The 12245-nt window shown below is 51.4% G+C and overlaps 1 protein-coding gene across 3 annotated transcripts in view; it reads left to right on the forward strand.

Moving 5' to 3' along the window:
* The window catches only part of PLXNA1 (plexin A1), a 112531-nt gene that overhangs the window by 86093 nt on the left and 14193 nt on the right, over positions 1 to 12245 (forward strand). For 2 of the 3 annotated variants that reach the window (XM_069028448.1, XM_069028447.1), the window contains exons 20-23: positions 566 to 800; positions 2164 to 2306; positions 4797 to 5053; positions 8961 to 9027. In XM_069028448.1, coding sequence (XP_068884549.1) covers positions 566 to 800; positions 2164 to 2306; positions 4797 to 5053; positions 8961 to 9027 — 702 coding nt within the window. The remainder of the gene's footprint in view (positions 1 to 565; positions 801 to 2163; positions 2307 to 4796; positions 5054 to 8960; positions 9028 to 12245) is intronic. The other variant, XM_069028449.1, reaches the window with a different exon arrangement.

The raw sequence follows: 12245 nt of genomic DNA on the forward strand, positions 1-12245 counted from the left end.
AGGAGTCATCTTCCTGCTCCCTAGGCATCCCTCTTCCTAATTACATGTTTGGTAGGACCAAATACATTGTCAGCCCCCTGCACACTCAGCTTGGTGTTCCTGTGCCCTGGCTGTCTCTGGGTGCAAGGCAGGGGGGATTCCCACCTCTCCCCTGCAGTGCTGGCACACGCTGTAAGGCAGGCTCCTTTGTTTGTGGGGTTGTAGTGCAGCAGTGCTCTCACTCCAGGACTCTGCTGTGTTAAAAGGGACCCAGCACAGTCCTCCCCAAGCTCCCCATCTGTGGGGGAACTCGCTTTACATCCCATCTGTTACTGTAATGTTGTCTGAATGAGACATCAAACTCTCTGCCTGCTCCACGTGCACTGCCAGCATGTGTGCTGCGTGCCTTGAAAGCGCCTCGCGCTGCTCCGGACCTGCCCCTGCCATGCCTGCATTTTTCCACATCCTTTGTGCCATGGGCTGGGAGTCATGCCCCAGTTTCCAGCATGGTGGGCGCAGCAGGGAGGGATACCTGTGGCACATATTCCCTGACAGCAGGTCCATTTTTTCCCCCACCGTGGTGCAGATCAAGGCTGGAGGGTTCGAGTTCTCCCCGGGGACGCTGCAGATCTACTCAGACAGCCTGCTCACCCTGCCCGCCATCATTGGCATTGGTGGCGGTGGTGGCCTGCTCCTCCTCATCATCATCATCGTTCTCATCGCCTACAAGCGCAAGTCCCGGGATGCTGACCGGACCCTGAAACGCCTCCAGCTGCAGATGGACAACCTGGAGTCCCGGGTGGCCCTGGAGTGCAAAGAGGGTGAGAGATTCCTGTGCCATCAGTATGGGGGTCTTGGAGGGTTTCTTACTGCTCCAAGGCTTAGCGTGCTCCTACCCTTTCCCTGCTGCCTTTCAGAGAGGGAATGGAAATGAGCAAAGCTGCTTTGTTAGTGGAAGTGAACTCATTTTAGGTGGGATTTGAGGATTTTTCCAGTTAAGAAGTTCTTCTCCATTTCTCCAAGTGGGAGAAAACAGAGCAAGGAGGGTAGCAAAGGCTTCCTGTGAGTGGGCAGTGGATCTCTCATTATGTGACAGACAGATGCTGTGAAATTGGACAGAATTCCTTGTATGATACTGCTGATAAAACCTAATTGCCCATTATCCCCCTGAGCTGGCTCCAGAGGCCCCGACCCTGCCAGCCACAGCCACAACCAGCCTGGATGCTCCAAATGAAGCAGGCACTGAAAACAAGATAATAAAAAGGGGAAGGAAAGACAAACCCTTTGCTCCCCCAAGTCCCCATCCCTTCACATGCCTGCGGATGGCACTGGTGACAGGGAGAGGGGAGGGAGCTGGTGGAGGGGATGGTGTCTTGTCTTCCACAGCTGGCAGATAAAAGGATCTGCTTTTAATTAAAAGGCACAATCTCTTCCCTGCCTTTTCTCTTTTCTAGTCCCGCTAGTTACAGATAAGATAGCACGCCTTTCAAGCTGACGGTTTGTTTTTTCTCATCAGGCTGACGAGCCTGCAGTCCTCTGCCTGGCTTTCAGCTCCCTTTAAAGTACTGTTAATTTGATTTTTCTGAGGGTTTTCTACCCCCACCCCAACCCTCTTCCCTGGTGCATCTCCAGGACTCTTCTCCCATCAGCTTTTCCCTGTAGGTGCAATTAAAGGTTCAGGACCCCCCTGGATCACGTTCCCCTGGAGTCACAGCTGCCTCTGCTGGGATCGGGAGGTTCCGGGGTGGGTGTGTTCAAGCTCTTCTCTCAAGTAGTATTTAGGTCAAAAAGAAATGAGGACAATCTTGTGATTTAGGCTAATGTTTTCCCCAAGAAGCTCTGTTTTTGTTCAAGCCTTGCTGTTCCCCCCTTCCCCCACCATCCCTGGGAGTCTGCAAGTGCTGGGCAGGGGGGGATTTGAGACCCCTGGGACCTAGCAGTTCTGTTCCCAAATCTGCCACTTGATTTATTCTGGGAATGTCATCCCCACACTCTGCAGCTCAATTTCTCCATCTGTGAGATGGGGACAGCAATCACAGCCTGCCAGGAAGAGGAATGCTGAGAATATTCACACCTTGGGGGGGTCCACCCGTGGGGTGCTGGGGGTGTGGTGAGGGGCTGAGTGCCAGTGCTGTGTGCTGAGACTCCAGGATGTGTTGTTTAATTCTGCTTTTCTCACCCCAGCCTTTGCTGAGCTGCAGACAGACATCAACGAGCTGACCAACGACCTGGATGGGGCTGGCATCCCCTTTCTGGATTACCGCACCTACGCCATGCGCGTTCTCTTCCCAGGGATAGAAGACCACCCCGTGCTGAAGGAGATGGAGGTGTGGGTCTGTCTGTCTGTCTGTCTCTGTAGTGTTTCACATTGGGGATGTGCCTCTGCACAGTCCCCTGCACGAGTCCCTGTGCCCCAGGGCTGGAGAGATACGCTTTGGTTGGATGCTGGCCCGGTGCGGTGCATCTTTCCGCGTGGCAGCCGGCGTGGATGTGGACCGGCTGCCAAATGGTTACTGCGCTCTCTGACATTAATATCAATATTTATATTAATATCATTGCTGCTGTCATTTTCTACAGCACTTGCTTTATTCAATTGGGTTTGTTTGATGCCTGACCGGTCGCTCGTTTTTAGCAGGGTTGTCTGACATCGCCTGCTTGCTTGGCTCCATTTCCTCGTGCAGAACCCATTCTTGGCATCCTTCCTCTGCTCCCCAAACCAGCTCCTTCTCCTCTCCTGGCCTCCGCACCTCTGTATAATTTAGTGCATGCAATTGCACAGCAATTGCTTCTCGTGTGCTGGGCTGCTGAGGCCACTCTTGGTTAGAGGAAGGAGGGGGGTGACCTTCGCTTCCCCTCACTGCTGACCCAGCACAGTAATTAATGTCGACGTGGGCTTCACAATGTATTTAGGAGAAGTAATTGGCCCTGGTGCAAGATGCACGGTCACTAATTACAACACAACAAGCTCTTACCAACTGCAAGTGCACGTGCTGGTGTTGTACACCAGCATGGCTACAGCATGGGTCCTGGCCTTGTGCCTGCTCTGTTTCCCCAGTCCCTAATCCCAGCTCTGGAGGGTGGTGGGGACCCTGTTTCCATGGATTTCCCCTTGCAGCTCAGGTTTCCGGATGCTCAGAACCAAAGCAGGCGTGTAGGTTTCCCTGGGGCACAGTCCTTCCTGTCTGTGCAGATGCCTGGCTCTCCTCTCACCTCTGCTCTTGCTCTTAAAGATTTTCCCTAAAGAGGGAAAGTGGAAAGGGTATCAAAAAGGGTATCAGAGGAGGAATTTTGCATTTGCTGTGGCAGGCTGGGTGGACTTTGTCCACTTCCAGCTCCTAACTCAAAACATCCTGCTTGAGAGAGCACACCAGCTCTGCCTGGCCTGGGAAGCAAGGGGTTAAATTTGCGAAGGGGGAAAAAAAATCCCCAAAAGAGATTAAATAAAGCAACTACAGTTGTGTAAGCTTCATCTAATTTAATCAGGTTTGCTTTTATTTGTCTCTTTACTCAGAGTGTAACATTAGCTGTTGCAAGTGACGGAAGGAAGCGGCGCTTGCTCACGCACACGCTAATCCACAGTGAGCACTGATACCAGCTCCCTTCCTCTGCAGGGTTTAGGGACAGGCTGGTTTCTTTGTGAGAATTTAAGCCTGATTAAATATTTCATTCAATATTGTTAATTTATTTATTTCTGCTAATGATCAGCAAGTTGAACATAGGGGCTTAGAATTGACAAGGACTTGGTGGGAAACAGGTTTTTTGTCCAGCAGGAAAAAGTATTTTAGAGAGGGAAGTAACAACGGTGAGGAACTTCACTGAACTGAAGAGCACCAATCCAAAGTTTTGATTGAAGTGAAATGATTTGATGTGTCAAAACTCTGTTCTTCATTTTGAGTTGGTGTTTTGAAATGAAAAGTGTTGTTTTATCTCCAAATACCGACATGAAGCAAAATTTTATGCTCATTCCCCCAGTCAGGAAGACAAGGGGCGGAATTAAAGAAAAATGGATATTTTACCACAGGAAGGCTTTTATTCAGAGGAAACTATCTTGTCTAATGGGAAAACAGAGTATTGTAAAAATATTCATTTCTGGTAACGAATGTGGTCAGGGCTGGCCAGAGCTGGGCTGCTGATAGCAATGCAGGTGTGAAAGTATCCCAGCCCAATCCCTGCTGGGTCCTACGTGGCCAAGTATGGCTAGAAATACACCTTCAAATGTCTCATGAGTAAAGGAACTGTTTCAGGGTGTGTCTGCAGTGGGACAGAGCCAGATTTCTGCTATTATTTCCCTATCTGAAATCCATCCTCCCAAACCAGGTGGGTTTGCTGCTTGTGGAGCTCAGGGTTGTGGCTTTATTTGCTTTCTGTGTAATACCCAAAGCACATGTTGCAGTGACTTGGGTGGGAATTGAGCTGCTTGTTAGCTGAAATTGAAAATTATAATTTGTGCATGTGCTTGGGAGAGAAGGAGTGTTTGTTTATGGGAGGGAAATGTGTTTATGTGTCTGCACACAAGTGAGAGAGAGTCTTTGTATGGAAGGGTGTGTCTATATAGACATATATATACATTGATGCCCTGAGAGTGTGTTAACCTGATGCTGGGATTTTACAAACTAGATAACACTTCTGGGGGAACTGAGACTGATTACCAAAGGGGAAGCTTGGTAGTAGGGAGAGACCAAGTCCAGCTGCTTTTTGACTCTTTTTCATCATTTCTTCTTGTGGGATTGAGGGTGAATTCAGGATGGTTCAGTCCAGCCACCTTCTCATCAGCCTCCCCATCATGCCTGTCTCTCAGCTTTGCTCTATCCTTGCAGGTCCAGGCCAATGTGGAGAAGTCCTTGACCCTCTTTGGTCAGCTCCTGAACAAGAAGCACTTCTTGCTGACCTTCATCCGCACTCTGGAGGCCCAGCGGAGCTTCTCCATGCGGGACCGTGGCAACGTTGCCTCGCTCATCATGACAGCACTGCAGGGCGAGATGGAGTATGCCACGGGGGTGCTGAAACAGCTCCTCTCCGACCTGATTGAGAAGAACTTGGAGAGCAAGAACCACCCCAAGCTGCTCTTGCGGAGGTGAGTGTTCCCCTGAGGGGCTGGAGCTGGGGGACAGTGCCCAGGCACTTCTGAGTGCAGTGACATGAGCTGATGTCCTTTGGGGATGCCGTCAGAGATGGCTTTGGTGTTGGCTGTGGCAGTGAGAGAACTGTCTTTGGTCAAGCATTTCCTTGCTTGTCTGTCTGCAAGCATGAGAGGGATGTGGGACCACCTGGCCCCAGCCAACTCAGGAGGCACCCGTGGGATGCTCTCACTCCAGTTTGGCCTGTGTGGGCTCATGTTGCCTGGGAAGGAGAGAACAAGGTGCTCGCCAGCTGTGCAGGCTGGTGCAGGGAGGGTACATGCTGGTGTCAGGCACTCTGGCGTGTTGCTGTAGGTCACCTGGAGAAGGGAAGGTGACCAGGTGGTCCTCCCCATCTCTTGGCATGTGGGGTAGCTCTTGCCTTGCCTGGTGACTGTGTGGGTGCCTCCGTGGGCTGGCAGCAGGCAGGAGTCCTCCTTTCCCCACTCCCTCCTTGGGGCTTACCTGCCTTGCCGGGCACATGAGGGTTTTCCTGGGAAAGTCACTCAGATCTCTGCAAGCCGGGAGTCTCGCCGGGGCTGGGGGAAGTGCAAGCAGGAGGCAGCCTGCCAAGCCCTGACGTGAGTCTGCCTGCCCCATCAATATTTAACGATAGCTCCGAGCTCTCCTTCATCACGGGCTGATGAATATTGAAAGATACACCAAGTCCTGAACAAAAACTATTAATAAGCTCCACTGGTTCAGCTCGAGGCCCTCCGTGCCATCATCTCCCTTTGCACACCATGCGGTGCCTCCCCATCTCCACTTCCAGCAGCCTGGTGCCACCAGGCTTTGGCAGAGATGCAGGGATGGCTGAGAGGCACAGGGCTGGCATGTCAACAGAAAGGGTCAAAAACCCAGAGCATCTTTCAAACATCAACTGATGTTCATGGCATGGCCAGACTGGACAAAGCCTGCCAGGTTTTGTGTGGGTGGCCCTGGGGAAACACCTGGAGAAGACTCAGATGTGAGCTGGTCCCAGTTACATCTGTGTTGCCCATCTCGTTAGGCACATTGCTTTCTTACTCTCTCTGATTCATTTATCCCATTACAAGGGTGCCCTTAATGTCTCAAAGCATCTCATTAGCAGCATGTCAGAGGGGGTGTGTCGTGCAGATCTGTGGCTGTCCGGGAGTGGGATGGATCTTGGAGGTGGCAACTGCTGTTCTCCATCCCTCTCCCCTGACTGGATTCTTAGGCTCTTCCCTCCCTATCGTCCCTCCATAACACCAGGTTTCACTGAAGTATTTAGAATGCATTTCCAGCTCCTGAAGTAAATCAATAAAATATAAATAAAAGGCATCATGAGGAGGCCGGCAGCAACAGTGGCTGAGCCATGGCAGCAGCACAGGGGCAGTGCCCAGCCTCTCCAAAGACTGTCAGTCCCCAGCCACAGTGCTTGAGAGCCATTGCAGTTAGGACAGGGATAAGGTCCCCTGGCCAGCACCTTGCTTGTGCCTCCCTGAGTGATATTTAACAAAGAGACACTGTTCTTGAAGCCACGAGTGGTGTAGAGGGCTGTACTTCTCTATCTGTTTGATTAGCCCTGCTGTTGGGTGTGAGAGTGTGCTGACTGCCCAGGGCAACTGGATTAGCATTGATCTAACTGGGGAGAGCTGTTATTTATTTATTTGGTTGTTGGATAATCCCCCCATTGCTGTGGCATCTGGCTCTATCCTCCATGGATAAAGACAAACATCCGCCAGAGCCTGAGTGGTGGCACTTCAGATAAGCGTTATGGGCTTGTCAGGTCCTTTCTAGGGCCAGGGAGGATGTCTGCTGAATAGCTGCAGTCCACTCCTCCCTTGGCTTTCTCTCCATGTCCCTTTCATTCTCCCTTTTTTGTTCCCCATGGTGGATTTTTCTTTCCTGGTGGGGGCATGAAGCCTTCCCTTCCCTGAAGGCTCAGGTAATGCTGTCCTCAAATGCTTTAAGGAGGGTTGTGCTATTCCAGGGAGGGCAAAAAGGGCTAAGCCCCATTAGCACAAGAGAAAACCTTGGAAGGGGCCATATGACACTGAGTCAGCTTGAATAAAGTCTGGGAAAGTAGATTTCCTGCCCCAGCCATCTGTTCTTTGGGAACTGCTCCTGGCCCATCTGTAGGGCATGGCATTGCCGTTGGGCAGTGCATGGAATTGGGCAGTGGGACTCCTCCTGATGGCTCTAACATTTTGGTTCCTTCTGGATTTTGTTTCTTGAGTGAGCCATTTGTATTTGTTTCCCTGATGCAAGAGGAATGCAGCCACATCCCTGAGGTTATTAGTATTGCATGTGCTTTCAGGACCGTCTGCACTTGCAAGTGGCTGATCTGATAATTAATGGGTGGATAAGCTGAAGAAGCCTAACTGGAGAGGGTCAAGGGACTGGCTGGCATTTTTACTTTAGAAGGAGTGAAGGCCATGTTAAAAATAATAGACATATGAAGAGGAGTTTTAATCTTAGGGCAGAGAGATAAGGTGTGGTGTAGAGAAAGGCATGTTAAGCTGCCCTTGTAGGGCTGCTCAGTTCACCAGGGTCTGGTGTCACCCTCAGCTCCCTCCACGCCTCCATGTCCCTCTCTCTGCTGGTGTGGCACATCCTGGCTGCAGTACCAGCACCCTGAGGTTCCCTCACTCCATTCAGACTCACCATGTTTCACACCCATCCTGAGGGATCCTGCTCTCCCTCTTGTGCATGGTCCCCAGCAGACACAGGCAGCTCCCCTGGACCTTCCCTGCTATGCTGATTTGGAGCACAATGGGCTTGAACTGTGCTTTAGGAAACTAGGGGCAGTGTGTAGGTTTTCTCAATGCAGCTTTGACTGCTTCCTTCGACTGCATATCCAAAAGCTGAGAGGCACGGCTCCATTTTTAAATTCCTTTTGGTGCGAGTGCAGCACTGTACACTTGCAAACTCCTACATCACCACCCCACTCTGAGGAGACACACAGAAACCCTAAACTTCCACCATGCAGGCATGGAAGGGTTAAATTCCAAGCCTGGCACAGTGTCTGTGTTCCAAAAGTACGTGGAAAACAGGTTAAGCTTCCAACCACTGCTCTTACTCCCTCCTTCTTTAATCATCTTGTTTTCAGATGAATTAGTAATGGGGATAAGTTTGATCAAAAACGTATTTGGGTCAAAGTTTCCAGACCCAAATCTGGTCGTGGCTTTAACCAAGGCCATGTACCAGTGGACTGATGGTGGTCAATGTCCTCTTGCTCTACTATGGGCCCTGGGCTTTGAGGCTTTAGAGATCAAGGGCTGCTTCAGGGGTTGCAGGGAAGTCCCATGTCACCAGTAGTGGTGGCCTGCATCAGGGCAATGGCAGTATTGAGTGCTCTGCAGGACCAGAAGCTCCTAGGTGGGGAAAGGGGCTTCCAGTTAGATCTGTCTTTTCCTTGCAACCTCAGCTCTTCCTTCAGGTTATACTTTAACTGCGGAGCTTGAGGTAGGTTTGGGGACAGTGTACCTGGCTTAGGTGCCTCATACAATCCTCCTGTGGAGGGACCTGCTTGGTTCCAATGGGACATCAGAGAAGAAACAAAGTTCATTGAAGTAGGAGGTACCAGGGAGAAGCAGAAAGCTGCTCATCCCCTGGGTGAGACTCCTGGTGGGGCAAGGTTGAGCTTGACTTGTTGCAGTTCTCCAAATACACTGGAGACCAATTTGCTTTTCTCTCCTGGGGAGCTGCTGATGGGAAGGCTTTCCACTAGAGCTTGTGCTGTCCGCTTGTGCCCCTGGCTTTGAGCCTCCTGCCTTTCCAGATGAAGCCTTTTAAAGCCCAAAATAATTTAGCTACAGTCTAAGGGTGGGGTGGCAACAGGTGAGATTAGAGACCCTTAATATTCTCTGCTGATGGCTTTGCTCTCTACCTTCCCTACAGAACGGAATCAGTGGCAGAGAAGATGCTGACAAATTGGTTCACGTTTCTGCTGTACAAGTTTCTGAAGGTGAGTTGGGGAAGGGATAGCAACCCCGTGTGGACAGGGAGGTGGTTCCTGCCTTTCTGGGCCAGCCAGCTACCCAAAGCCCACGCTGACATACTCCTGAGCATTGCTGCTCCCTCCCAGAGCAGAGATTGCTTCCCAGACCTCCGTTCCCATCCTGGTTTTCTGAGATGCGATTCTGGTCTCCTTTTTGGGAAATAGCTGAGATTGGGAAATGAAATCCAGATCAGGATTGCTTAATGCATAGCGGGTTTGAGATTTTAACAATGGTGCCCTGAGGAAAGATAAATCTGAAGCAACTCAGCTGACTCTTGGAGTGGTCCCCATTCCTCTCTTCTTGCCTTTGCTTGTGTAACTCAGGAGGAAAAAGTCCTTAGAGCTGACCCTTCTATAGGCATGGCTGTGATGGGAGGCTGTTTCTGCCTCTTTGAGTTGTAGTTTAATGAGTTGCACTCTTCATGTAACACCACTGCTTTTCCTTCATCTCTCCAACACTGAGGTTCTGTGGCAGGGGAATGGTTTCCTGCAGGCATCTCCACTTCTGCTGCTGCTTCCCCTGCCAAAGGTGCCCCGGTGGGGATGGATGCCTTGAGGGGCTTGTTGACAGCCAGGGACAGAGCTCTCCACTGCACCTGCATGAGGCTGCAGAGCCTTTTAGCTTGAATTCACCTGTTTCCCAATTTCATCGGGGTTACAGAAGAGGATGCCCCAGTGTAAGCTCTGTTTTTACCACTGGTGCATCTACCCATATGGAGAACATTTATGCCATCAGCACCAGTGCTTCCACTTGCTAGAGCTGCACCAGTTTCCGTGCAGATTACACAGCAGCAGCTCCAGTGCATGGACCCCTGGCTCAGTCCTGCTGCAACTTTGGGAGGACTCTGATGGATGAACGGCGCCCGCGATCCTGCCGCTGGTTTGTCAGGCAGCAGGGCTGTTTCTTGGGATCCTGCCTGGTGTTGGTGCAGTGAGACTGGGTGGCACACAGTCGTTTTTTGTGGGATTTCATCCCTCATTAAGATAAAGAGGATTTGAACCATTTCCAGCCAAGAGATGTGAGTGAGCAGGAGTCTGAGCAGAATTCAAGTGATCGTCAACGAGAGGTGATTTATAATATCACTTACATGCACTTGGCTTTTTGCCTCTGTCGAGGAATACCCTGTATCTATAAAAATCTATCTAGCTTGCCAGGGGTGGGAGAGGAGAAGAGCTGTGCTGGTCACGGGGAGATGTCAAACCTCCCACCACCCCTTTGTGCCAGGGCTTTGCCCAACAGGGCTCTTGCATCAGCACCACCCGGTGGGATCGGGTAGAACACTGGCAGAAGGCTCTTTGGGCTCTGTGAACTTGGTGGTACAGGCAGCAGTAGCTCCCCTCAAGGCTCCCTGAAGTGAACAGGGTTATGCTTTGGCCGAACAAACTGCAGTGCATAGCCTACAAACACCCGCAGCAGCGTTTGGGGACATTGCATTTGTGTGTGTGACCTGACATCCTTTATCTGTCCCTGGTTGGACTGGGCCATGTTCAGAAGCTACTTTGGATCAGCTCATGCACCAACATTGTCCTGCATCTGTCCTTGTCGCCCTTCAGACAGGCTTCTGGGCACATGACCAGGTGTGGGGCAGGTCTGAGGGTAAGGAGTAGCAAGTGAGAGATGTGGGGATGGTGGGACCAGGGCAATGCCTCTTTATAAAAAAGTCCTTGGCTACACCATGACTTAGGCATGGGAAAACACCTCCAGTCTCTGGGTGGTAGTAGCAGGAGAAAGGTCTGATCTAGGTGCACCATTACAAGAGAAATATACACAGAGGGCCTGGATGAACTTGCTGGCTGTGAAATTTGTTACGCTGGGATTCATCTCCTTAGGAAGTGGTTGAAACTCCACTGCTTGAGTCACTTGAGTTAAACTGGAAGAGACTTGAGGATGTGCTCATGCCCTCTTCTGGGTTAGTCCCACCAGAGGAGACCCATGAGACTGTTCTCACCTGTCTCTGGGCGGTGAGGATCGCAGGTGGCAGCAAAAGCAGGAGAAGGCCATGGAGTAGATGGAGAGTATCACAGCAGAGTTTGCCAGCAGGGAAAGAGCCCCAAAGTGCGGTAATTGTGCATGTAAATGAGGCAGACAGCCACGTGCCCAGCTGCCAGATTGGCTCTCAGCAAACCTGCCCCGAGCAGGGCAAGATACACTGGGGTGAGGGATGGGCACAAGGGACAGGACAGCCCCTCATGCCCAGGGCCAGCAGCTTGGGGAGCCAGCGAGGGCTGGTGCTTTCAGGAGGGCCCTGTAGCAGCATTTATCAGACTCTTAATGAGATACCTCAGGGAAAGGGAGATGGATAAATTGAGACAAGTGCTGAAAAATGCACAATATTAGGTTCCTGATGAGCTAGATCTTCCAGTTTGGGAATTACCTGGCTTGTCTCAGCCTGCTCCCAACATATCAACATGGGCATGCACAGGGTGTCTGCAGCTGCCCTCCTCCAGCTCGGCTGCCATGGAGAGCTCCCAAAGCTCCCCTCAGCCAGGTTCCCAGCAGAGACCAAACTGCATAAGGGCTGGCAGCATGGGCACAGTCACCTTTGGGGGGCAGGCTGCCCTTCATCAACCTGAGGGGCCATCTGGCCACATCTCAGTGGTCTCCTCCTGTATATCACCTGATGGAGTTCCTCTCAGGTCAACTGCCCAGCACTGGTTTCTTTGGTCCCTGTTCATTTTGTTGGTCTATGTCAAAGATGATCCCTAAACCATCCTCATCTGCAGTGTCTGAGCTGTGACCCACAGCCGCATCTTGGCCCTGGTCTTCAAGAGCCGGTGGGACAGTGAGGCTGGGAGTGAGGTGTTGCATTGTAAGGGTAGGATCCACATTAGCAACAGATGGAGAAGCCAGTGTGGGAAAGACTGAGCCCACCTCTCTTGGTGTGGATCCCCAGAGGTGGTGCAGAGCTGCAGATATGGGGCAGCAGCCATGCCTTAACTGGAGAGGTGAAAGCTGTGGGCTGAGACTGCAGCAACCATGGCAGATGGAAGCAAGAGTCCCACTCCAAGCTATCCTTCATCCATACCACTTCCACAGACTTGGATGTTTCACAAGGAGTTTTTGCAGGCAACCAAAAAAGGCAAGTCGAGTCCTTCCACCAGAACCAGAGAGGTAGGCTTGGGGTGCCCTGGGACCCCTGGGCTCTCACCACTCTGCAGCCAGCCTCGCCTTGCTGGGCAGCCGG

Source organism: Aphelocoma coerulescens, chromosome 12 (genome assembly GCF_041296385.1).
Source record: "Aphelocoma coerulescens isolate FSJ_1873_10779 chromosome 12, UR_Acoe_1.0, whole genome shotgun sequence".
NCBI lineage: Eukaryota > Metazoa > Chordata > Aves > Passeriformes > Corvidae > Aphelocoma > Aphelocoma coerulescens.